This window comes from Phoca vitulina, unplaced genomic scaffold (genome assembly GCF_004348235.1).
Source record: "Phoca vitulina isolate PV1807 unplaced genomic scaffold, GSC_HSeal_1.0 scaffold22, whole genome shotgun sequence".
Lineage (NCBI taxonomy): Eukaryota > Metazoa > Chordata > Mammalia > Carnivora > Phocidae > Phoca > Phoca vitulina.
Window position 1 is genome coordinate 40,003,601 of NW_022589725.1, and position 27,255 is coordinate 40,030,855.

General features: G+C 41.7%; 1 protein-coding gene across 1 annotated transcript in view; it reads left to right on the forward strand.

Moving 5' to 3' along the window:
- SLC9A2 (solute carrier family 9 member A2) overlaps positions 1-27,255 on the forward strand; it is a 95,155-nt gene that overhangs the window by 47,795 nt on the left and 20,105 nt on the right. Inside the window, exons 4-7 of the mRNA XM_032419808.1 lie at positions 14,448-14,665; positions 15,064-15,266; positions 25,564-25,653; positions 26,442-26,512. Coding sequence (XP_032275699.1) covers positions 14,448-14,665; positions 15,064-15,266; positions 25,564-25,653; positions 26,442-26,512 — 582 coding nt within the window. The remainder of the gene's footprint in view (positions 1-14,447; positions 14,666-15,063; positions 15,267-25,563; positions 25,654-26,441; positions 26,513-27,255) is intronic.

Consider the following 27,255-nt stretch of genomic DNA (forward strand, 5'->3'; position numbering starts at 1 on the left):
AATCTCCATACTGTTTTCCAAAGTGGCTGCACCAGCTTGCATTCCCACCAACAACAGTGTAAGAGGGTTCCCCTTTCTCCACAACCTCTCCAACATTTGTTGTTTCTTATTTCTAACAGCATCAACCAAATGAACAGAGAGGTACTCTGTTCTATAAAATACCAGTTATTACAAAGATCTGAAATGTAATTAACAAAGCTTATAACAGTTTCTAAGGCAGGTCCCAGCTCTGGCCTCTATGACAGGTTTCCCTTTGAGTCTCCAAAATGCCTCACTGCCATCAACACTGCCCCCAAAGGGTAGTCCTGGGAATGCTTTTGTGCCCCTGACATCGGCTGCACAGTAAGAATGAGGCATTGGTAATATTGGGCACCACACTTCTTCAACACTAATTTCAGATTCATCCAGTACAGTCCAGTAGTCCAGTATATCTTAGTTTTTTGTATGATGTCAGCTCTTTGACATGTACAAATTGGCAGGGTCATGATAGATAGGAACACTTAACACACAGTGATTGTGAATGAGCCTAAAAAAAACCACAAAACAAAAAAACAAACAACTTGTAATTCTTGTCCTAGGGCTCTAATCTATGCCTCAGATTTACACAGAACATCTCTCAGCTGAATAAGTAGGCCTAGGATACAAATCTTTATGCCACAGTTAACAAGCATCAGTCCTCGGTTAAATTTACCATGTCCTCATTCCCAAAAACACATTTACCCATCTAACCTACTGAAGTAAAAATTATTTAGACTTTGATGCTTGGGGTTTTAGTGAACACACTTTCAGGAAGAGCCTTCAGCTCTAATATCCTTCATTGCTCCTGGTGATGGGGTCTGGTTTCTCAACAGCAATATAGGACATTTGTAATGGGGGCGCCTTTATTGGGGGGAGGAGAGAGTGGAGTCGGAGTGGAGACGAAGTGGGAAGAAGCTCAGGTCGTAGTTTTGTTGTTCTGCTCTGTTAATCCAGGCCATGTCATGTTGTAGCCATCAGACACAGAGCATCATGGTAATAACACACTTCAAATACACGGTGCCCCTTGAGCCTCAATGTCAACCCTTTGGATTATGAAGAAGAGCAGGGAGAGTAGAAAGTTGGAGGGGAGGACAGGGGGACCAAGATGGTAGCCTTAGATCTCTGGTTCTGTGACCTCTTCTCTTTTCATTGGCTCATTATACCTTCTATTGCCTTGGCAAATCAAAGCTTTATTTTTGATTTTGGTGTATGCCTTCACTTGTGACTCTGGCCAAAACTGACCTCTCTAAAGTCTTACATGACCACCTCAAACAAAAATGCTAAATGGTGGGGCTTTGGGAGGACATAGTAAAATAAGGCAGGAAATTAGTTAAATAATAAGAAAATGAATCATATCTCCCTTAATTTTCTGGGCACATTCAGGGAACAATAAAAACAAACAAATGAAAAGCTTATTATTTTTTATTACCAGTCACATGTCTTTTATTTCCTTTTGTACAACTTTGCCTAAAATGTAGGGTAAAACTAGAAAAGGCAGAAGGAAATTTGAAATTATAAACTTTTCCCCCAGCTTTATAATTGACATGTGTAAGTTTAAGGTATACAACATGATGACTTAATATATGTATATACTGCAAAATTATTACCATAATTAGATTAGTTAACACATCCATCACCACATGTAGTGACCCTTGTGTGTGTGTGTGTGGTGAGAACTTTTAAGATCTATTCTCTTAGCAACTTTCAAGTATGTGATACTGTATTAACTATAGTCACCTTGCTGTACATTAAATCCCATAACTTATTCATCTTATAGGGGAAGTTTGTACACTTGGCCACCTTTACCCATTTCCCTCATCTCCTCCCCCCTACGAACTCTCCCTACTCTCTGCTCCTGATAATTACTAGTCTACTCTCTTGTTTCTATGTTTTTTTTTTTTTTTAAGTTTTAATTTATTTGAGAGAGAGAGAGAAAGGGCAGGGGGAGGAACAGAGGGAGAGGGACAAGCAGACTCTGCACTGAGTGTAGAGCCTGACGTGGGGTTCGATCTCATGACCCTGAGATCATGACCCGAGCTGAAACCAAGAGTTGGACGCTTAATTGACTGAGCCACCCAGGTGCCCCTATGACTTTTTTTTTTTTTTAATAAAGGTTTTATTTATTAGAGAGCACAAGCAGGGGGAGCGGTAGGCAGAGGGAGAGGGAGAAGCAGGCTCCCCCCTGAGCAGGGAGCCCAACCAGGGGGCTCAATCCCAGGACCTTAGGATCATGACCTGAGCTGAAGGCAGACGCTCAACCGACTGAGCCACCCAGGCGCCCTATGACTTTGTTTGTTTAGATCCCCCACATGAGTGAGATCATGCAGTATTTGTCCAGAGTAGTGTTAAGTGATTGATGAAATTACTTGGATTTATTTTTATGGTTTAAACTGTTTAATTAAATAGGTTCAACTCATGACCTCTAGCATTTGCTTGGTTTTTGTGAAGAAAGAGCAGAACCAGTGGCCTGTTAGTTTTTCCCTGGGTGCTGTCCAGCATGGTGACCATCAGCGACATGTGGCTTTTGAGTACTTAAAATGTGGCTAGTCTAAATTGAGAGGTGCTCTAAGTTTAAAATATACACTAGATTTTTAAGATTTAGTAGGAAAAGACTGTAGAAACTCCAATTAATGATTTTTATATTGATTCCATGTTGACATGACAATAAATTAGATTTGTTGAGTTAAATGAATATATTATGAAAATTAAACTCTTCAGTTTCTTTTTACACTTTTAATCATGACTACTAGGAAGTTTAAAAGTACAAATACGGCTTGTATTATATTTCTGTTAGACAGCATTGTTCTCTAGCACTCACTGTTAGTTTTTGCTATTTGGATATTCGAAGACTTGTTGAAATACGTTTTCTTCCCTCTGATGAAGTAAAAGAAAAAAAATAGGGCATGAAAAATGGAGAAAAAAACAGAACAGAAATGCATTCCCTTCATCGATGTTAATCATGCTGTTTATAAGGAACATTTCTTTGAGAGTAGGGGAGGTTAGAAAACGAGAGAGGAATAACTGAAGGGAGGGGCAGAAGCCACTGGGAACAAAGGCAAAACATTGCCCAAGATCCACATTTAGGGGTTTTGATATAAACTCTTCAAAACCTAGCTGAGGGACGGGACTCTCCCTGATACAAAGTTTTCATTGCTATAGGAATGAGCGAAGTCCATTAAAAGAGATTCTCTGGGGTTGGGTAGTTTGTATTTTTCACAGACTGAAATTATAATTATTCAGTGTTCAAGATAATATATTTTCATGCCTCATAAGTAAAAGAACATTAAAAACATGATCATAATCATCTGTATGGGGAATATCATTCATACAGTCCATGAATTCTCAACCTCATGAGTGGTATATGATTTAGTTACACAGTTGGTAATTAGGTATTTTCAGGTATGGTAAGAATGCAGGAAATAGCATATGGGATATTTTGTAGTAGTTCCCGAAAACGGTATAAAAATGAAAAAGAGCTGACATGATAAATGCCACGATAAGAGAGCTTCATTTTGGGGTGCCTGGGTGGCTTAGTCAGTTAAGCATCTGGCTCTTGATTTTGGCTCGGGTCATGATCTCAGGGTCGTGAGATCGAGCCCTGTATGGGGCTCTGTGCTGGGTGTGGAGCCTGCTTAAGATTCACTTTCTGCCTTTCCCTCCGTCCCTCCCCCCTCCTCCCTCTCCCTCTATCTTTCTTTCTTCTCTCTCTCTCAAAAAGTGTTTCGTTTTGTGAAATGCATTTTATGGATTTCTTTTTAGGAACAAATGAATAAAGCGATATAATTTGGGGTCTGCCTCACTGAAGGGCTTTGGTGTCTCCTTGGGTGTGTCATTGTCACGCACTCTTATTCAGGGAACAAATTTGGTGTTTGCCTGCTAAATGTAAATTACGTGAAACTTTAACAATTTGCTCCTGAATTAAGAACGCCTTCCCTGAGATCTCTTTGAAGAATGGAGGTTCTGGATAATAACCAGTAACTGGATAATACTGGTTTTGCTCTTGTTTTGCTCTTTTTGACTGTTTCTTAACTATTCTTTGTGGGTTTTATGTAAAAATGATGATGTCATTGCATCACTAGGTTACTCTTAGTCCTGAACTTACTCTTTAAAGTAGCATTTTCTTCTTTCAGACTTTCAGGTAAAAGGAATTGCAGTAATAAGTAAAGGCTAAAATTATTTCCTAGTAATACATAGGCCAAAATGTAAACAACAAGATTGTAAATCAGAAATGTCAATATTGCGTAATTGCTGAGAAATAATTACCTTTTTTGTTTCAATGAAAATCTTGTCAGAAAACTGGCACTGAAGGGATGCATACAGGTACCGCCCAGCTAGTACTTCTGAGTAGGACGCCAGCCTTGGGACACATGGCAGAAGCCAATGCGCCGTTCCCTTCGTCAGGGAGTTCAGCTATGGGAGTCAGGGTTTGCTCTTTCAAGAACAGGATAGGTGACCTAAGGAAAACCTCTTTCTCCTTCACCTCGCTTTAAAAACGTTAGTTTACTTCTCAGCAGTTCTCTGTGGGGGGAGGAAGCTAGCCTGGTGTGAACCCAGAGTCTTGCTCTGTTGGTTTCTTTGGCATAGGGAAGCTGTGAGTCGCTCCTCTGGATGCTGTAGTATGTTCTCTCAGTGTGCCTGCTCCCTCTGCTGCCACTTTTCCCTTACATCAATCAGACCTCAGGGCTTTTTTTGATGTTCCCAGGGGACCTGGCCAAGTGGCCAAGATTCTTTTCCCCACGTGCACCCTCACAGTTAATCCCCAGCTATTTGAGGTAAGTCGAGTCACCCGGGGTCTTTGCAAGCAGGAGCCCAGCTCAGACAGTAGAGGGAGGTTCTGTGTGAGCAAGGGAAACCCAAATCAAACCAGATTATTGGTTACTCAGTGAAACCCAAATCAAGCCAGAGTTACTGGCTCACAGAAATGAATTCTTGATGAGGGCAGGTGTTAGATTTGGCCTTGGGGTGGTGGGACCCCAGGCCGGAACCACCTCTCTCTCTGTCTCTCTTTCTCTGTGTCTCATCTTCCTCTGTGTGATGGCTTCCTTCTGATCTCTAAAACATCAGACAAAACATCAGCCCCTCGTCAAAAGAAATTTCAAAGGAAGGATTGTGATTGGCTCAGGGATTTGAAGAACTGTGATTGGCTCAGACTGTGTCACACGACCAGCCCGGCAGCATGAGAAGCACCAGAAGGCAGTCAAGTTACATTTACGTTGCGACCTGCCTCACAGTCTGTGTGGACTACCAGTTAGCGAGGAAAGTTTAGTACTTTACAGTAGAGTAGCGTGAGGGTTGGACTGGTGATAGGCTGAGCTGAAGCTTCAGGGATGAAGAGAAGAACGCTGTGTGTCGAGGGTGGCGTGTGGCCGAGGGCTCAAAGGCGAAAAGCTCTGCTACCTCCAGGGAAGCGAACCTCAGCCTGGCGAGAAAGGTAGTAGGTGGTAATTCCTGCCCTGTGTTGTTCTGTAGGCAGTCGGGAACTTTGGAAGCTTTGAGCAAAGAGGAGACACCACTGTGTTTCTGTTCCTCAGTGAAGATTGGAGTGCCTCCGAAGCTTTCTTATGCCATCACCCAGAAAACTGAGAGTGTTTCCAGAGCACAGCTGGAGGTCACGACCTCAGGCTTGCTGGAAGCCCCCAGCGCTGGGGCATGGCTGTCTGGGCAGCAGGAGAGGGAAGAGCTGCTAGCAACAGGGTGAAGGAGCCTAGGTGGAGACTTGCCAGGAAAAGAATGTGTGCGGAGTCCTGCGCACAAGACTTCCACCCAGGCAAGAGAAGATGGAACCTGTTCCCAGAACCAAGTAATGGAAATTGGGAGAAGGGAAGGAGAAAATAGGTGGCAAAGTATAATTAAGTCCTCACATCTCATGTTGGCCCTTATTTTCAGACTTCAATAAAATTGTGAACAAAATGATTCAAGTTTCAGCTCTTTTCCCTCATTCATTCTTCCTCTCCTGAACCCTCTGCCTATAACCCCTCTTGCTTTCCTCAACCTTGGAGGTATTTAGGAATCACCTGGAAAGATGGTTTACATATACAGAACCCCAGGCCCCAGCCAGAGATTCTGATTCCATAGGTCTGGGATGGGGCCCAGGCATATGCATTTTTCCAAGGATTTCTAGGAGTTATAGAAACGCCATACTTTTACAAAAGAAGCACAAGGCCTTTGCCAGCACTCTCCCACTAGAATCGGTGGACTCTGTGGGTCCCTTGATGCTTTGTGTGTCCTCACACTATTGACAGTGAATTGTGATTCTATACGTGTTCTCTCCACACAATCATGACTGCTTTAAGTGTCAGTGAATCACCTATAAGCATTAGTTGAATTGAGTTGAAAGCCTATAAGGAGAAGAGACAAAAGATGTGGAGAATCCATGAAATGGGCAAGACTATATGAATAATCAGGCATTTATAATAGTTTAAGTTTACTTTTCTTGGTATTTTAAGAAAAGTGGTTCAGTTTTTGTGCTTGGATCCTCTCTTAAAAACAAACCTTGGGGGGCCCTGGGTGGCTCAGTTGGTTAAGGGTCCAACTCTTGATTTTGGCTCAGGTCATGATCTCAGGGTTGGGTTATGAGATCAAGCCCGTTGTCAGGCTCTGTGCTTGACCTGGAGACTCCTTAAGATTTCCTCTCTCCCTCTGCCCCTACTTCCACCCAGCTCCTATGCTCTTGCTCTCTCAAAAAAACAAAACAAAAACAAATTTTGTTCGCATTTTCTCGTATGTCAAACTCCCTCTCTTCTTGGTTGTTAGGTGTCCTAGAAGAGGCAATCCATTATATGGTAATGGTGAATTCTGAGTATTATATGGTAAATTCATGCCCTGGAATAATTAATCTCACATGAGTGAATACTTTATTCTGAGAGCATGCAGTTCACCCTGAGTCACCACAAGACCTGGCTGTAATCAATACAGAGAAAGCTTTTTAATTGTCCTTCATCATTGCTAGTATTTGACACTGAGGGGTGGAATATGCCTTCATATCTGGCAAAGTCTTTATTGAGAATATGCAACTACTGTTTGGACTGTATTTGTCTACAATTGGATCCATACTTTTTCAGTTCACACTGAAGAGATAGAATGGGAGCAAAAGAATTTTGCAACATTCTTCTTACCTGTTTAACTCAAATCCTAAGCCGTTCAGATTACAGAAAATGTCTCCAAACCTGGGAATGGAAACTAGAGAATTGACCACTCCTTAAAAAAAAGAAAATGAAAGCACTTGTACTTAGTAACTGAATTCACTGAGGCATGGTGTCACCATATGTACATAAACACAGACAGGATATATATTTTTTATCTTCACAACCAGAAATCCTCTGTCACCACCTGCCTTCAGTACTGATGTTGGTCCTTTTGGTTCTACAGATCACAGCCATCTAAATGAAAGGTTCTAGACCTTCATTAAACTAATCTCAGCCAGGATTATTTGACTATGCATCTTGGTACCATGACATGTAGGCAACCACGGTAAGCATGGATAAGCACTAGCCCTGCTCTTTCAGAGTGTACATTCTGGTAGAAGGAACTGAACATCCATGCAAGAATGGCTTCATGGACTGCTAAGATGGAGTCATGGAATAGTACAGAGAAAAGTGTTTGTTGGAATTTTTCTCTTCAGAAATTGTCAAATGACAGATCATTTAAATACAAAGTCTGTTTTTCCTCTGGAAGACTCTGTTGAGATTGTATTAGCTGGCATGAATTTCTTGTATGCTGTATTTAGCATGATGTAGTGGTATATGCTGGTGACTGTAAAAACCACTAATTGCAGGGCTTTAGCTTCTCGGTCTCTAAATTGGCGATAATCACCATACATTTATGTTAAAACGTAATGTGAGGTAAAGTAATAAAGCAGAAAGAACCAGTGAATTCTATACATACCTTACCTCCATGTGGCCCCATGGAATGGAAGTAACACCTGTAAAAACACAGACATATTTTGGGATATTGTATGGACCAGGTAGGTGCTATCATGGATTTTGCAAACAAAATGACAGACCCCTGTAGGAAATGAATTGAGTCCAGCTTCTAGGTTCGTGTCCTTCCAAATCTGTTCTCCATATTTCCTTCAGAGTTATCTTTCTAAAACACAAAATCTGTCCACACCACACCACCGTCCCTATGAGCAATTCATCCATGTAGTCATTGATTCAAAACACGCTAATGACCTGCTGGACACTATGCTAAGCATTGATGACACTTTTTTTTTTCCTCATCAAACTACCAGTTGGGTTGGGGAAGTAGGTATTAATTATATGATCAAAGATATAATCTCTCACTTTTTCCCTCCAGCCTATGGAATAAATTTGAAACTCCTTAACATAATGCACAACAGTGTCAGTTGTTATTATCTGGCCCCTAACTCCTTTCATCCTTGTCCCTTAACGTTATCATCCCTCTCTTCTCTGGCTACCAGAATCATTCCCCATTGCCCAAATATGCCAACCTGTTTCTTTCTTTCAAGCCTTTGCACATGGCCACTTCTTTTTCTTGGCTTACTTCTCCCCGCTGGCTGAGCTCTTCACTTCGCCGTGGAGATGTGGCTCAAATGGACCCTCTTCTGTGGCAGAGGTGGTGATTTCCTTCCCTGCACTCCCAACCCCATTTATGACATTTCCACTGTTCTCTCACGATGATATCTTTGGGACCCTTTCTCTCTGTGACTTTGAACCCTTAAAAGTCAAAGCTGTGTCTTACTAGCTTTTATCTTCCTAGACCCCAGCACAGAACTTCTCCCAAGTAGATGCTAAGAAAATGTTGGTTGATATTAAATTGTTCTTCATAATCATATTAGCCAAATATGGAGACTAGGAAAGAGAGAAGTGCATGGGAAGAGGGGGATGACTCAGTGACCTAGGTTAATAAAAGTAAGGTCATATTGCAAATGCTAAAGGCCAATAGTTCTATATTTGAAGGCTCTTTAGAGTTAAGAAGTTCAACTAGAGGGGCGCCTGGGTGGCACAGTTGGTTCAGCATCTTACTCATGGTTTTGGCTCAGGTGATCATCTCAGGGTCTTGAGGTCCAGCCCTGCACTGGGCTCTGTGCTCAGTGCTGAGTCTGCTTCAGATTCTCTCTCCCTCTCCCTTTGCCCCTCCCACTCATGTGTGCACACACACACTCTCTCTCTCTCTCAGGTAAATAAACCTTTAAAAAAGAAAAAAATCAACTAGAATTTTCTAAAATGTAATGAGTCTCTTTGGGTTATTATTTTGATGTGGATATTATCTCTTGCATTGATGTTCAGAATGAGAAGCCATGGATTTCAGGCCTGAAATCCCCATGGGTGTCCATGCTGATGGAGGAAGGAATCTCACTTCTCTGGAAGGGCAGTGCTACTGTGATATGCTTTGACATGACCTTATACCCAAGGACACTCCTGGCCAGGCACTTCAGACCCAGTGAGGCTGAGGACAGTCTGACACCAGCTAACACCATTCCTACCACATAAGTTTCTTGTGCTTCTTTTAGGAAAATGAAGAAGAAGCAAAGTTATGATGCCAAGAATATCCATTTAGATGATGGTCTTTGCAGAGGGGAGAGAAGGTTTCTCTTCTTCTCTACTTCTGGGAGACTGTATTGTGTTTGCCTCCCTAGTTGGTAGTTTTGTGTACTTGTGATGTTATTGCAGTGAGGGGGTTTGACTTCAGGTCAGAGTATACCACAACAAAAAACCTCTTTGCAATGAAAACACCTCCTGGCCTTTGCATTAAGCTCTACGTGACAGACCAGAACAGGGATATTTGGAACATCTGTCCCCAGCCCGTAGAACGCATCAATGTCATAGACATGCCCAGGCTTCCTGAACGGGGCACTACCAGATGCTGAGGCCTCTGGTACCCACTGGGGCCGTTCTCCCTCCAGTGTCTCACTGTGCTGGTAGGAAATAGCTTTAAGTTACAGCGAAGTGTCTGGCAGACATGAGCATCACTGCTGGTGTCATGTTCAGGACACAAAGCAATGGAAATTGATCCCATGGACATTCATGTAAAATTCATTTATTTATTTATTTTTTATTCTTACACCAAAGCTATGTTTTTCGATAATTTCTGAATAAAATTTTTATTACATTGCTTACATAATGAACTGAAGATTACTCTTTACCTGTATGGTTTACCTTTTTCCCAGTGACTGACGGGAACTTGATCTTAGAGGGAAATGTTTATCATGTTCACAAAAACAATATTCTCCAGCCTTTTAAAAATCACTTTTTGAATGATAAAAATAATCCAATGCCAGGAAGGAGAGAGGGAAATAGGGGTAATATGAAAAATGGAGCAATTTCAACTGTGTAGCTCATGCTTTATTTATTAAAAAAAAATAAAGTGATTATAAAGAGCTGGGAAGTGGGTACTTTGGTGTTTATTCTCTATATTTGTCTCTAAGCTTAAATGCTTTATAATATCATTTGGAGGCACCTCTTGCATAGCATTAGAGAATTTCAGGAAGTAATATGACCATTATAATTTGTTTTTGTTACAGAGTTTTAGCTTGATAACATTTAAGAAAGGCTCCTTAGTTTGTGTTGCTGTGTATGTATCTTTTTTTTTGATAAAACACATTTTGCTTTAGATTTGTAATCAGTTTAATCAGGCTTTTGCCTTCATTATTTTATATCGGGCAAATCTTACTTTTTGAAGTCTGGTTAAAGAAAAATTAAACCAAATATGAAAGGCAAAGATGTTCAGAACCATAGTTAACAAATGGTTTTTATTGCAGTGGGGGCTGGCAAGATGCCGTACGTAGGCTTACTCAGAGAGATGCCACTTGCCATTCTGTTCTCCTCAGTCTCTCTCGCCTGCTGGTGGAGGTTCTAGTCTATGATTCGAGCCAGCGTGTCAGAGCATCTGTTAGCTTCTGTCACCAAGCACGCTTGAGCAACTCTGGCCACAATCACCTGGAGACATGCACTTGGTTGTGGCCACCACGCCAGGGAGGTGAATGCCAACAATGGTGTGATCCGCTGAATACCGGCCCCCAAAGATTCTCATCTCCAGACCCTCCTTGCAAATATATTACCTTACATGGCAGAAGGGACTTTGCAGGTGTGATTAAGTTAGAGTCTTGAGATGGGGAGATGACACTGGATAAAATCACAGGGATACCGAGGAGAGGACAGTAGGAGGAAGTCAGCCATCAGAAGGAGACATGGCCAAGGAGGCAGAGGTTGGCGTGACAGGCTCATGAGCCAAGGCACGTGAACAGCCTCCAGACCAGAAAAAGTGAGGAACAATCTCCCCTAAAGCTTCCAGAAGGCACACAGCCTTATTAGCACCTTGATTTTAGCCCAGTGAAAGTGGTTTTAGACTGCTGACCTCTGGAAGCGTAAGATGATGAATCTGTGTGTTGTCACTAAGTCCTGGCTAATTTCTTACTGAAGCTAATACAAACAGGCTTGTACTTGAGAAAGTATGAGCAAGTGCTTGGGAGGGGAGTAAGACCTCTTCCCCATCCAAGGTGACCAGGCTCGTTGAGAGCTTGGACAGAACAAGGGTTACATCCTCAACAGTGCCGGCTTTGAGTCAGACTGCTTGAGTAAAACTCCTGGCACCACCATTTATAAGCAGTGTCGTATTGAATAAGTGGGCCTCTGTCTGCCTTTGTTCTCTCATCTGTAAAATGGGAATGCTAACAGAACTTGTTCAGAGGTTTGTAATGAGGTGAACTGACATAATCCACACAGGGTGCTTACATAGTCCCTGGCACAGAGCAGGGGTCCTATAAAAGTTGACTGTTATTATATAAGCCCTCAGCTATTCAAAGGCCTTGCCATGTGTTTGTGTTTGCTGAATTTTATTAGCTTATTTAATAAGGCACTCTTTCTTTTGGGAACCACGTGAATTATGCATTCCTCTCTCATATAAATCTCAAAAGAAGTACCCACTCATTCTGGGGCCGATGACATTGTGGCTAAATGCATGGTTCCTGACCTGGCGGGGTCTCTGTTTTCTTTTAATAGGGGCACACAAATAAATAGACATGTTGTGTGTGTGTAAGAAACAGGTCTTTTTCTTGCAATGAAATGTGTTCATGATTACCCGTTTAGGTCTTCACTCAGAGAGCCCTTAGGTCTGTGTTCTTCTGCCTATCCGTGTGCTCGCAGTAGGAGGATTTTCCTAAAATAGCAGAAATCTTCTCAGGGTAAGGAGGACTCCATGCAGCGGTTGGTGGCAAGGTGCCTTTAGGGTCGTTGTAGCTCTGAAGTTAGGAGAATGTGGAAAACTTCACAGATCATGACCAGTGGTTGGCTTATAGCATGGTGATCACTCAGTGCAAGGCAGACAGCTCACTCAAATTCTGTCTTCCTTCATTCTAGAATGCCTTCTGATAATGGAGTCCTTTGGTGCTTTCTAGTATCCATGTCTCTGTATTTTTTTATCATTTTTTTTTCATCATGATAAGTATACTCTTTAATGCTCATCCTCTATTTCCCCCATCTGCCCACCCACCTCCCCTCTGGTAACCACCAGTTTGTTCTCTGTAGTTAAGTGTCTGTTTCTTGGTTTATCTCTTTCTCTCTCTCTCTTTTTTCCTTTGCTTGTTTGTTTCTTAAATTCCACATATGAGTGAAATTATATGGTATTTATCTTTCTCTGACTGACTTATTTTGCTTATTAGCATTATACTCTCTAGCTCAGTCCATGTCATTGCAAATGGCAAGGTTTTGTTCTTTTTTATGGCTGAATAATATTCTATTTTATGTATATACCACATCTTCTTTACCTACTCATCTATAGATGGACACTTGGGCTGCTTCCATAGTTTGGCTATTGTAAATAATGCTGCTATAAACATAGGGGTGCATATATCCCTTTGAATTAGTGTTTTTGTATTTTTTGGGTAAATACCCACTAGTGTGATTCCTGGATCATAGGTAGTTCTATTTTTAACTTTTTGAGGAACCTCCATACTGTTTTCCATGGTGGCTGCACCAGTTTGCATTCCCACCAACAGTACACGAGGGTTCCCCTTTCTCCACATCCTCACCAACATTTGTTGTTTCTTACGGTTTTGGTTTTAGCCATTCTGACAGGTGTGAGGTGGTATCTCGTTGTGGTTTTGATTTGCATTTCCCTGATGATCAGGCATGTTGAGCATCTTTTCATGTGCTTATTGGCCATCTGTATGTCATCTTTGGAGAAATGTCTGTTCATGTCTTGTGAGCATTTTTTAATTGGATTATTTGTTTTTTGGGTATTGAGTTGTATACGTTCTTTATATATTTTGGATACTAACCCTTTATTGGATATGTCATTTGCAAATATCTTCTCCCGTTCAGTAGGTTGTCCTTTGGTTTGTTGATTGCTTTCTTCACTGTGCAGAGACTTTTTATTTTGATGAAGTCCCAATAGTTTTTTGTGTTTTTTTTTTTTTTTTTTTTTGCTTTTATTTCCCTTGCCTCAAGACACATATCTAGAAAAATGTTGCTACAGCTGATGTCTAGTATCGGTGTCTCTTCAGATGGAACCTAGGATGAGCTGTCACCCAGTTCATACTGAATTTCCCTCTGAGGGGGCATTTGAGATGGGCAGGGGTAGCATTTCAGACAGAGAGGAGCTTATGCACACAGTAAGGCAAGAAGATAGCAAAGAGCAGGGCATGTTGGGGAAATTACAGACAGTTGAGGCATATGGTGTATACTGGGTGGAGAGGGGATAGGAGGTGAAACTGGATCTGTCCACTGAGTGAAGAGTGTAAAGATCTTCAGCCACCCAGCTTAGGAGCATGGACTTGACCCTAGAGCCCTTCCCTTACCAGAGTGTGCGCACGTGCTCTATTAAAATAGTATCATTGGAGGGGAAACCAGAGCTCTGTGGTCCCAGAGTTTTGAAGATTCGGGGGGAAACAGGAAAAGGGGTTTCTGTTCTTTAGGTGATCTCAGAGCCTATAAATACGTTGTGAATTTTCCAGAAGTGGAAACTAAGGCATTAGGATAAAGAAAGAGTAAGTAGGTCCAAGAGATACTCAGGATGAGGGGTTGAAAACAGTTGGTGACCAATGAGATGGTGGAGTGGGGGGCATGGAGGAGGTGTGGCAGGGAGAGAAGGCCAGTGAGACTACAGTTTCAAGTTTAGCATTGTAGGCAATACCTTAGCATTTTAGGCACTAGAGCAATAGAGAAAACAAAACTGGTTTTATAGGAAGATAGCGGGTTTTGAATATATTGTGGACCTGTTCTATTTGTGATGCTGACAGGTGCCGATGCCCATAGACTACAAAGCTGGGCAGAGCAGAGAAGTTCAAGCCATAGGTATTGATGAAGACTTCCAGAGATAGTGGGGTCCAATGATGCAAATCACATTCACTTATACAAATCAATCAATAATGTTACAGTGTTGGGAAGAAGGGTAGAGCCATAACTCAGCTCTTAAGTGTTGACTCTTCTATTCTGATTAGGATCGTTGTCAAGCTATATCTTTCCTTGCAGAATCACTGCTTGTGCAATGACTATGAACAAGTATGTGGAAGAAAACGTATCTCAGAAGTCGTACACCACCATCAAGTATTTCATGAAGATGCTGAGCAGCGTCAGTGAGACCCTGATCTTCATCTTCATGGGCGTGTCCACCGTCGGGAAGAACCATGAGTGGAACTGGGCCTTTGTGTGCTTCACTCTTGCCTTCTGTCTGATCTGGCGAGCACTGGGTAATGGTGCTTGTTTCCTGAAGGAATATTCGGCAGCACTCACTAGAAGAATGGGGCTTGCTGCTTCCCATCCCTCCCCCTGGCTGCTGCTGCTTCATCTGCTTCATCTACTTCTCCCTCTCCCTCCCCGCCCCATTCCTCATGGATTCTGTTCATCCCCAAGTACCTTCATGACTTTGCCATAAGTCACACTGACGTCTCTTGGCCTCCCTGAGTTCACATTTTCACCCGTTATCCCCGAACACCAAATGCCCGAGAGCAGAGGAAAAGGGGAAAGACTGTGGGGCTTATTAGACACTTCTCCCTGTCACAGAAGCACCGAGAATGAGTCTTCCTTCCTAGTTTCATGCTCTGGCCTCACACAGTCTGTTTTCTTTGGTTTTGCTTTTCGTTCTCAGGTGTCTTTGTCCTGACTCAGGTCATCAACTGGTTCCGGACGATCCCCCTGACCTTTAAGGACCAGTTCATCATCGCCTATGGAGGGCTCCGAGGTGCCATCTGCTTTGCACTGGTGTTTCTCCTCCCGGCTGCTGTGTTTCCCCGGAAGAAGCTGTTCATTACAGCGGCCATTGTTGTCATATTCTTTACTGTCTTCATCCTGGTGAGTAAGCTTCTCTCTCCCGGCAGAGTCTCTCTGGTTACCAGGAGGAGACAGGATCGTTCAGGCTATCATAACGGACGCCTTCCACAAGAGGCCAAGTGGTGAAGGTGTGTTGCGGCTTTGGTAATTATGATGTCAGGGAAAATGCTGCTTCCTGGTGTCACCTGATTGTGCAGGGGCCTAAGGGAATCCAATCTGGTCACTTGGCCCACACGCAGGCATTTTTATTTAAGGAAACTCAGCTTAGTGATCTAAGCTTACTACTGGAAACTTAGGAACTGAGCTCGCTAATCCTTGTCATTCGTCTAACTCTCTGACCTAGGAAATGTACTCGTTAAATGCTACTTGTGTGATGACCTTCCAACAGCAGTGTGACGTTAGTTGACTGCATAGCAGTGTGTCCCTTGAAATGCTGGGATGCGTGAACACATGCTTAGTATCTGGAGGCAGAAAGTGTGGTAGGAAGAACACGGGCCTGTGTCAAGATCCTGACTTTGCCAATCAGTCTCTTTAAGTTACTAAGCCAGCCCTTAGGAGATTATATTTTGCAGATACTCATTTAGTAAATATGTATTAGACTCCTGCTGTGTGCCAGGCAGTGCTTTAGGGGCTTAGGATCCATGATGAACAAAATGCAGAAATATCCCCATCCTAGATCCCAGAGGGGATGGCAGATGCTAGACACTAGACATGCTAAGTGAGTAAATTACAGAGTATATAAGAAGGTGAAAGGTGCTGTGTATCAAGAAGCAGAATAGTGAGTGAGGGGGAGTTGTAGTTCTAAATAGAATTGTCATGAAAGGCAACAGTGAAAAAAATGACATTTGAGTAAAGGCTTGTGGGGGATAGTGAAGGAATTAGCTAAGCCAAAGAACATTCCAGGCTGATAGGACCAAAGGTATGCAGGCAGTATGTTCCTGGCCAGTGTGGCTGGAGGGATGGGGATGAACACAGTGAGGGAGACCCTAGGGTCCTAGATAGGATAAGGCCACACAGGCCCATGTAGGGGCTGGCTCTTCTCCAAGTGGAATGGAAGCCTTTGGGTTCTGTGCAGAAGCCTGATGTGTTTTTGACTTACTTTGTAAAAGAATCATCCTGGACACTGAAGAATAGTCTGCTAAGAGGACAGGATAGACTTGGGAAATGTAGTGTGGAGACCAGTGCAGTCACCAAGCAGACTGGTGCCAAGAAGGAATGAGATCCTCGACATCATGAAGGTGGAACCTACAGGATCCCCAGTGGGTTAGACATGGGTGTGAGAGAAAGAGCCATCCCTGAGGACTCCAGGGCTTCTGGTCCAAGTGGCTGGGAGGACAGACTTCCTCTCACATGAGAAGGGAAGGGTGTGGATGAAGGGATGAGACTTGGTTACAAGCATGCCCGCTTAGGTGTGCCGATTAGACCTACAAGCAGGGGGATGAGTAGGCAGCAGGGTACTGGGTCTGGAGTTCAGGAGACAGCTGAGAGCTGACGTTTGAAGCACTGAAACTGGACAGGATGGTCAAGGGAGTGAATATATATCAAAGAAGCCAGTACACAGGACCAAGAACTGGTTTCTAGGGCAGCCCAACCTTAAGACACTGGGGAGAAGAGGAAGGCAGCCAAGGAGCCTGAGGGCAAGTGATAATGACAAAGGGGGAAAACCAGGAGGTAGTTTTTATTTATTTATTTATTTATTTATTTATTTATTTATTTATAGGAGGTAATTTTTATTTATTTATTCTTTGTTTTAAAGATTTATTTATTTATTAGAGACTGAGAGAGAGAGAGAGATGCCAGGGGTGGGGGAGGGACAGAGAAGGAGAGAGAAGGACGAGCAAACTCCACACTGAGTGCAGAGCCAGACGCGGGGCTCCATCTCAGGACCCTGAGATCACGACCTGAGCTGAACAAAACCAAGAGTCTGGTGCTTAACTGACTGCCCAACCCAGGCACCCCTTTAGGAGGTGCTTTACAAAAAAAAATGTTTAACAGTTCATCACAGAATGCTTTCTAGGTGCCTGACTCAGATCTAAGCTCTCTTTATATGATCACATTTATTCCTCATAACAATTCTATGGCACAGAACTCTAGGAGTCACTGTTATTATTGCCATATTACAGAATTACAGATGAGGACACTGAGGCAATGAGCCTGTGCGTCAGTGCCTCTCCCACGTCTACACAGATAGTAAAATGTGAAACAGGAACCAGTTTAATGTTAACTGTAAATGAAGTGCATAATAAGAGTTCAGTATTGTAACTCACTGTGCCCCTCCTTCACTGATCAGTTCCCCAAAAAGCAGTGCATCCTTCATCCATTCACACCTCCCAGGGCTGGCGACAGTGGGTTGTCCTATGTGAGGAATCCTGGAGAAGAATGCCTCGGGAGCGCCTGTCCTAAGTCAAGAAGTGGCCGCTTCCTGTTATTGTCTTTGTCACCAGCACCTTCCTACTGCTGGTACCCATCAGTGATGGCTTTCTTGTGCCAGGAACTCAGACAAGGCCTTTTCCATATGTATTATCTCATTTCATTCCTCACAACAGACCTTTGAGAATGAGCCCCGTGACAGAAGCTGAACTTGAGCCTAGGACTCTGACCCACAGACGAGCTCAGACCTACTGAGCTCCGTTGACTTCACTCAGAAGATATTATTGACCAGGTCGTGGTTAGTAACAGTTTCAGTTATAGTAATACATGCTAGTTTTGGTTCAAATATCCCATGTCCTTCTTAAACTCAGGGAGACACCTGGGTGTAGAGGAGAAGCGAATGCTCTTGTCTCTATCTTTTTATTAAAGAGTTTATAGGATCCTTGTAAAAAGTCATCCAATTTGCTACTCCCACATTTTACCTGAGGCAAAATTGTGCATTGAATTCATTTTGCCTTGAGCCTTTTAATCTCTCGGGAGAATCCTAGGGCAGCAGGCTTGAGGGGAAAAGTCAGGCAGGGGTGAGTGACTCACCGCCCTCTCCTAGGCCAGCTGCCCTGTCCTTTAGCACTCCCCGCGAGCCCTGCCAGGGCTTAGTCAGTGTTCTGGACTCCTCCGTGCTCGCAGAACTTAAGGTGTCAAATACAAAAATAGAACCATGTCAGTCTAGTGTAACTAGGAACTGGGTCATTTGGAGATGAATATATCAGCTGCTGTTATCCACACAAGTGTTTCTCAGATATCTACAGTGTAGAAGTGGCCCCCTCCCCCAACATCATGGACACGTGCATTTGTAAAATCCAATAAAAAATGACAAAATAGGAAGATGTAATTCAGGAGAGCACATACAAAAGACAAGCTCAAATTTTTTAGTTAGTAGATTCAACAGAGACATAAAATGACATTTCTACAATCAGAACAAACATAGCATACATAGGAAAAAGGAAAGTATTGCAGAAAGGTATACTATTATTCAATGCATATGTGGACATAGGTGATTAATATAGAGTCTTGTTATTATACTCATATATCTTGGCTTTTGGGAATTGTAAATCAACCAAAAGATATAGGTGAAATTTAGATTCCCCATCTTCAAAGCCTACACACCCACTTTGAATGAATAGCATGTATAGCAATATTTAACAGAATTTTTGATGTGACAGATGAAAAATCAGAGGCCACAGACAGAATAGTCTAGATTTATTGGCTATATTTGGTATTGTAAGCATATCAAATTTACCTTTCAGAGATTTTGGGGGGGTCAGTATTTGGAGTCTATAAGCATACATCATGAGCAGTCTTCTCCTCCGATTAGGTTTAAGACTAACCTGGTGAAGCTCTCTCTGATGCCCGTGGGGACGTGGAATTTCTGTAGTTCCATCCATACTGTAATCTTCCTGCCACTGTTGTCTGGCCCACCCTTTTGTGTGCACAGATTGGAGACTAATGACCTGCTCTTAAGTGGTTCTGGGTTATGAACACACACGTTCACACCCACACAAACACACACATACTCCCTTCAGAAAGGATCTTTTTTTCCAGAATACATCAATAATTAAGGAACTCAGGGAAAGAATCCTGAAAGAAAATACTTATGGGTTATAAACATAGTAGAAATAATTAATTATAATCTATGCATAATATTTGCCTTCTGATTAAGGGCTATGCATTCTTTTTCAAGTGACAACTTTTATGTTGATGGATCTATCATTCAACTTCTAAGTGTCTTTCCCCTTTATTTCAACATGTCTTGTATGATGAGCTCTTCCATCCCTAATACTGTTGAGTTAGCACTATCTTCTAAAATAGAATTCCATGTGACATATGGTTTATTATCTGACACCTAGACTTATAATGAGAATTTTAACATTCTTTGAATCATGCTGATAATTAGGAAAGTAGCCTCTTGATGAAGCATATTAACATGTTACCAGAATACAGTCTTGCTTGTGGAATATTGAATGAGTAAACAATTCTGATTCCTTGCTCATGTGAATTCTTTTTCTTTCAGATAAGATTGGTAATATTACATAAAATATAAGCTGTCTCTCATTTTAAAATTATATTTGAGATTGGGGGCGAGGTAGAGTCTAGTAGTAGAAAGCACAGACGTTGGAGTAAGGCTGTCCTGGGTTAAACTTCTGGTTGATATTCTGATAGTTATTGTCTAGAACAGCCTCTGGATAATGGTACCTCCCTCCCAGGCAGTAGAGAAGAAATTTGTATGTAAACATAGTACTTGATGATTTAACCTGATGATTTGCTGTTTTAATTATAACATTAAGTAAAATGGCTATAGAAGTAAGAAAAACAATGCCCTTTGATGTACATATCTTTTCTTTGAAAAGAAAAATGATTGCAGAACAACTAACAATCTGGTTATTATTTAATAAATCCCTATGATCATAAGCAGATCCTCCGAATTCTGGAAATCCATCAGTGGTTATCTAGAAGCCCATCAGGTAGCAAGGTTGACTGGAATTCAAAAGAGGACAGTCTCTTTCTGCCTCCACCACAGATCCATGTTGTGTCTATTGTAAGTCATTGTCTAGAACTGTGAAGCATCTGGGATTTTACCCTATTTGCAAGTTAACAAGTTTAACTTGCCTGTAAAACTTCCATGGATGCTTGCAGAGGACACCTGACTCCTGCATCATAGACAAAGGGCTTTATTACTCATGGCCAAAGCAGTAGCCAGAGCTTCGTGTTGGTTTGGGTCAGTGTTCCACACCTCAGGTCCCCCCACAGAGGGCCCAGGATGGATGTCCACACATGTGGCGGGTCGCATTACAGGAGACAGGCACTGAGGTGGAGGATTTATCACTCTCGAGGGTGACATTACCTCATCTCTCAATATTGCTTGTTGCAAATGCAACCCTGAAAAATGGCCTGGGTAAAGGCAGTTGAAGCCCTGCATCATGGGCACCCCCTGCAAGAGTGTGTGGGATACTCAGGACCCAGGGTGGGCTGGCTTTTCCCAAAAATCAAATACCTCTGGGGGCACCTGGGTAGCTCAGTCAGTTAAGCATCCGACTCTTGATTTCAGCTCAGGTCATGATCTCAGGGTCCTGAGATCAAGCCCTACATGGGGCTCTGCACTAGGTATGAAGCCTGCTTAAGATTCTCTCTCTCTTCCTCTCCCTCTGCCCCTCCTCCCAATAAAAAATAAAAATAAAAAAAATACCTTTGCTGACTTAGCCTGTCAAACTGGGGCGGTGATGCCAACTATTTTATAGACATTGTGCTTTCATTTGTTAAACGAATGGTCGTGTTTAAGATATGTATATAGTGTAACAATGACACATGCCTATATTTAATTAGCATATACCATTACTAAGTGGAATTCAGTGGAACTAACAAAAATTCATTCTGGTCCTACAATAAAATGAGCAAGATGATCAGGACTTTTTAAGATAAAAAATGTAGGTGAGTAATTTAGGATGTAAGAGAAAGCACAAAGATAGTTGCAAGGGTTTGTGACTGAGCAACTAGGTAAAAGAAGGTGATGTTTAATTTAATATCGGTGGAGTATTGGGTTTGAAGGGTGGGGAATCGGGTGTTTGGTTTTGGACACATATATCTTGGATGTGCCTATTGCCTATTAGACATCCAAATAGAGATATTGACTAGGCAATTGTATGTATGGGTCTAGAATTTATGGGAGAAGCCAGAGTGGGAAATAGAAATTTGAGACTCATTGGTATATAGATGGTTTGTAAAACATGAGTCTGGAAGAAACAATTCAGGAGTGAGCATAGGGAGAGAATAGATAAGGAGGCATACCAATATTGAGAAGTCAAGAAAACGTTCATGAACCAGTCGAGGAGAATGAAAAAGGTGAATAGTAAAATGGGAGAAACATCAAGAGGGGCTCATCCACACAAGTGAAGAGAGTGTTGAGGAAGGAGAGGGTTCTAGCAACTGTGACAAATGGGGTGCATGGTCAGGCAAGGTGGGAACAAAGAGTGGACTATTGTATGCAGCAAGTCCGTGATGAGTGGACATCTTCACAAGAGTGCTGGGGTCAGATGGTGAGGAAACTCCCATCAGTTGGATTCCAGGGAGAAGGATAAAGAGAGATTGGAGACAGACAGGAGATAGAAGGCAAGTCTGCTGAGGTCTGGGAGAGGAAAGGAGTGGCCACAAGAGGAGAATGTGAGCCAGAGGAGGGTTTTGTTTGTGTTTTGCAAAGACGGGAGCCATAGTAGCGTGCCTGAATGCTGGTGGGACGGTAGAGAGAAACACTGATGGCACAGGAAAGAGAAAGACATGATTCAGGGGAAGAGACAGATGTCTGACAGCCAGTTACTGTGCAGTGTGGTTAAGTCCAGAAAGAAAGATACACAGAGGCCGGGAGACTGTGGCGTGAAGAGCGTGAGCACCCCCCGAGAACACTTTTATGGTTCTTGCCCACTTATCCCATTCAAAGATAAATACCACCTGTTAAGCCGGGCTTATGATCTCTATAATTAAGTTTGTAATGTGAGCAAGGCCTTACAGAGGATATGGGATAGCAGAGCAATGATAGTGACTTTTTTTGGTTGTTGTTAGAGAGTTTCTTTGAGTTTTGCTGGACATTGTCTACTAGATCAGCAGAGAAATGTAAGGCAGTTCCTCCCACTTTTTTTTTTTTTGTGCAAAATTTAATGAAATAAAAAACAAAAAACAACCAAACAAGAAATCATTTTCTTCCAAAAGCTCAAACCAAAAGAATGCTCATTACTTCATCAGACAGCAGTTCTTTTTTGTGTCTGCAGAAGCAGGCAGGTGGAGATAGAGGTGGCACAGGGTGGAAAAAACAGAGCTCACCGGGCTGGCTGCCTGGTGGTGCCTGCGGCTAAATGATTCCCTTCCATCAGGTCTGGCCCCGAGGTGTTGTGCGTATTGTGCCAAAGCCGAGTGAATGGGGGAACCATCACTTGCCCTTTGCAAATATGGTTTTCAGTGGTTTGATGGAAAACCAAGGTGTTTCTTTATTGTTTCAACCTACATGGATCGTAACAAGCTGTTTTTCTAAGGCTTATCAAAGGTTGCTTCGCAGGTGACCTGAACTGGAAATTTTCCAATGTGGTTAAAATAAGGTGCCTTCTCAAACGTTAGCTGTTGTTTTTGTTTTTGTTTGTGCTTTTCCTTTATTTCTCCCAACCCAAGACTCAGGGCTCCTAGAGGATAGCATCCAGCCTAGGGAACTTAATATGACGTTCGCAGATGCCAGGTACTCTGCCTCCAAAATAGATGGATTGAGGAAGGAAGGAAGAAGGGAGGGAGAGAAACCTATCAGATCATTCCTGTTGACATGACATGACAACTGCAAATACTTCAAAGAGCAAATAGGAGACTCTGAAAGGAGCTGTTTAAGTAGAGGTTGTTCAAAGACAGTGTCCGTGATCCGTTGCATATAACCAATAAATTGTATTAGTTATAAACTACAATATGTTGTATTTTTAGAAGCTGGGGTTACGCTAGGTACCAGGCCATACTTGCTTCCGGTAGTTGATCAGTGTTGTTTTATTTGTGACAGTGCACTAACCTCTAGATTATCTGTCCAGTGGAAGGAGTCAACATCTGGATTGGGGCCTGTGTCCTATCTTTATTTCTATGTCCCGTATTTACAACTGCTGGGCCCTCACTTATTTTTTTTCCTAAGTGGATACTGATAGGAAAAAAGCATGCAAAACAACAGTTAGCGTCCTTAGAATACATTATATAGTTTCAAAATTGCATTGATTTTGTTGATTTTTTTTTTTTCCTGGAGTGGTTATTAAATCAGTGGCTTCATGGAATCTGGAGTTCAGTGGAATCACCCAACTCCATAAACCATGTTTATACCCATTTTCATTTACGTAAGTTAAAAATGACAGGATACGTGTTGATTAGAAAACTGTTTATTACCTCCTGTGTTATTTCAAAGTGACAGACTGAAAAGCAAATAGGACGTAAGGTGTGTCTTCTACTAAATTCGGTCAAAATCAGTTTACACTTCAGAAAGTTAAAGTTAAGCTTAAAAATGCCCGAAACCGGATTGATGGAACACAGTGAATGACCTCCCTTAAAAAGTGTGTGTGTGTGTGTCACAGTTTATATTATCAAAAGCATTCCCGAATAAAGACATGCAGAAAGGCGAGACGAAATCAAATGCGTGACAGGGAACATATCTCAATGTACCCATCCCTCCTCACCCCCCAAAATCCACTTATTGCCCCCATGCATGTGTTCCCCATGCCAAGAAGGGCCAGCCACCTGCCTACCATGCAGGAGTCTTTGGGATCTTCCTTGACCCCATGTTCTCACCCCCTCCTCACTTGGCCTGTTTTAGTGCTAATATCTCGTAATTTTAAGTATATTAGCTGATTGTTTTGATATCTAAGTTCTCCTATCATTCTTATTTTGCTAAATTTTCCTGGTTACTTTTACTGCCCCCGACTAATTTAGAGCTGACTTCTCAAGTTCTGTTAATAAAAATCCTTTTGGAATAGGTATCGGAATTGTATTGCATGCACTGAGATAAAATTGTCAACATAATATCGTATGTAATCCCATCTAGGAAGTGTCTTTTTAAAACCCAGATCTTTTGAATATCCTTTTACTAAGTTTTATAGTTCTTTTTGTGAAGATTTTATGCATTTCATGATAGGATTGTATATTATATATATACATGGATGGATTATATAAGTGTATATAGTTAGTGTCTGTATAGTATACTATATATATTTTATATATTATTATATATGAGTACACACTAATATATATATCTATTCTCTCTCATGTAGGTGTTTATTCTGTTTCTTTTTTAAAATTAGCATATGGGACGGATTTGTATATGTTGATATGTCTAATCACATTATTAAACTTTCTTGGTATTTTTAAATGAAAAGAGATTGTGTTAGATATTTTAGGACAAAAACTAGATCACTCATGAACAACAAAAATCTTGTTATTTCATTTTTAGTATCTATACTTCTACCTCTTTGTTTCTTATTTAATTTACTGGGACATGCAGAACTGTGTCAAATAGCAGATAAAGAGTATCCTTGTGTTATTTCTAGTTCTAATGGAAAGGCTTTTAATGTTTAATTATTAAGTCAGATGTTCACTATAGATTTCTGGCAGATGTCTTTTTTATCATGTTAAGGAAATTTTTCTTCTCTTCTTAGGTTACTAAATAGCTTATGGTTCTCTCCACTTTTCAAGTTCACAAACATGCCCAAACCCCTCTGTACCCTTTCTCACTGCTGATTCTTTGCTCGTGGTTGGTCCCCGCTAAGATATGCTTCTGACATCTTTTAAGACTACTATTCACTGTTCCCTCTCTATGAGGCCTTTCTGGACTGGCTTCCTGTGTCTCTCTCATCCTTCCTTTTGCCTACTCTGTAACTATTTTTGGCATATCCTTCTCCCTATAAAACTACAAAGGCCTAGAACTGAGTGCCTTAACTATTTTATCTTTGTATCCCAAATGCCAAGACCCTAACATGTGTCTAGCAGAAGTACCATTAAAATGGTCTTAATAAATTAATGAATATAAGAATTATTGAAAAGTTTTCTATGGATAATGCAAGTAGGTGATTCCTCTGATTTGGATAATACTTTATTGTTTCTTGGAATTTCTTTCTTTCTCTATTTCTTAGAATTACTTAGAATTAGTTTGCAATTTCTTGAACTTTGTCCATTGTTTGGTTTCTAGTAGCACATGTTGGGTCATGGCCCTATGAAAATGTGCCAGTTATTGGAGAGGAGGAAAAATTAATAAAGTGTTACATGTACTGTATTAAATCTTGAGAGGAGGATATCTTTTGTTGGTTATCAAAGCTCAGAAGAATAAAAGTTATTCTTGAATTTTTCACTTAATTCTATAAGAAGATATACTATTTTTTTTTTTTTTGTGCAGGGAATTACTATCCGACCACTGGTGGAATTTCTCGATGTTAAGAGGTCCAATAAGAAACAGCAAGCGGTCAGTGAAGAAATCCATTGCCGGGTAAGTGTTAACGTAGTAATAATGATTTAAGTGATAAAAGAAAAACTTGTTGGATTCAGTCGACAGCTTGACATTCTGGCACTCATTTCTTGAAGGAGAGGGAAGTGGCAGAGGGTAAAAGGGAGAGAGGGCCAAGAAGGACTTGAGTCGGGGGGTGTGAGCACAGCTGCACAGTGGCTTCTCCAAATTAACCTGCTAGACCTCCTGGGAATGGGGGAACAAGGGATCCCTCTTTTCTTTAAAGATTTTATTTTAGAGAGAGCGAGAGCGAGAGAGCATGACCAGGGAGGGGCAGAGGAAGAGGGAGAGAAAGAGAGAATCCCAAAGTAGACTCCCCCTGAGTGCAGAGCCCAACTCGGGGCTCAATCCGTGACCCTGAGATCATGACCTGAGTGGAAACCAAGAGCCAGATGCTCAACCGACTAAGCCACCCAGGCACCCCAGGAACAAGGAATCCCTCTTGTTACTTCCTTCAATCTGAAAATGTTTCTACTGGAAAATTATCACCATATTTCATATTTTCCAAAATCATGAACAAACTGTTATGATGAGAAAAATAACCTGAGAATTGCCTATTATTAATATAATAAAATCAGTGTATTTGGAGAGGAATCATTGTTTCATTGCTTTTAGTAAAAATAAAACAAAACAAAACAAACAAACAAAAACCCAACAACAGAAAAAAGCAAAAACGGTCAGGGTCTTTGAAGTGTAGGCATGATGTAAGTAGAGTGCAAATTACTGATTTCAGGTAAAAATTAATCAGTAGCCTACTTTTTCTGTTTTAGTTTTTTGATCATGTGAAGACTGGGATTGAAGATGTTTGTGGACATTGGGGTCACAACTTTTGGAGAGACAAGTAAGAAGGTCTTATGCCATTATAGTATGAAGGGGCTCTGGCTCACTCTGGAAGCAGGACTTACTGACCTGTGTTATTTCTCAGTGTTGCAAATCTTTCCTGTATTGTGCTGTAGTATGTACTTTGAGATAAAGTTCAGCAATCACAGAGACCCGGAGCAAGATAGAAGCTTATCTTGCTCTTCTGTAAAAAGCCAGAACTCTGTAGGCAATGTAGGTGTAATAGGTGAGCTCTGCTCCACAGACTCATCATGGTCCCAGGACGCTTCTGTCCTGGTCAGTCCATGAACCACTTCCATTTCCAAGGTTGCCTTTTAGACCAGAATGGCTGCTCCCGCGTTAGCCATCGTGCGCACATTCCAGGCTACACATAGGAAGAAAGATAATGAAGAGACAAAGAATATGTACTAGCTTCCTCCTAACTAGAGTTACCAGAAGCTTTCACACAATTCTTCCAGTTACACACATGGCCTGGCCTTCTGTGGCCAGCATTCAGTCATGCGGGCTTTTCTCACTGCAAGGGAGGCTGAGGAATATAGTCTATTTGGTGAAGCACTGAGGGTTCTGTTACTGTTTGTTGTCCCACACATGACAAGGGGCTTTGTTAAATGCAGAGCTTCGGAGCACCTGACAATATAAATAGACTAACAAGTATTTTACAAATAAATTTTAAATACAAATATTATAACAAATAGAAATAAATATTTTAAAAGCTGCACTTATATGAAAGATTATGTGTGCTTA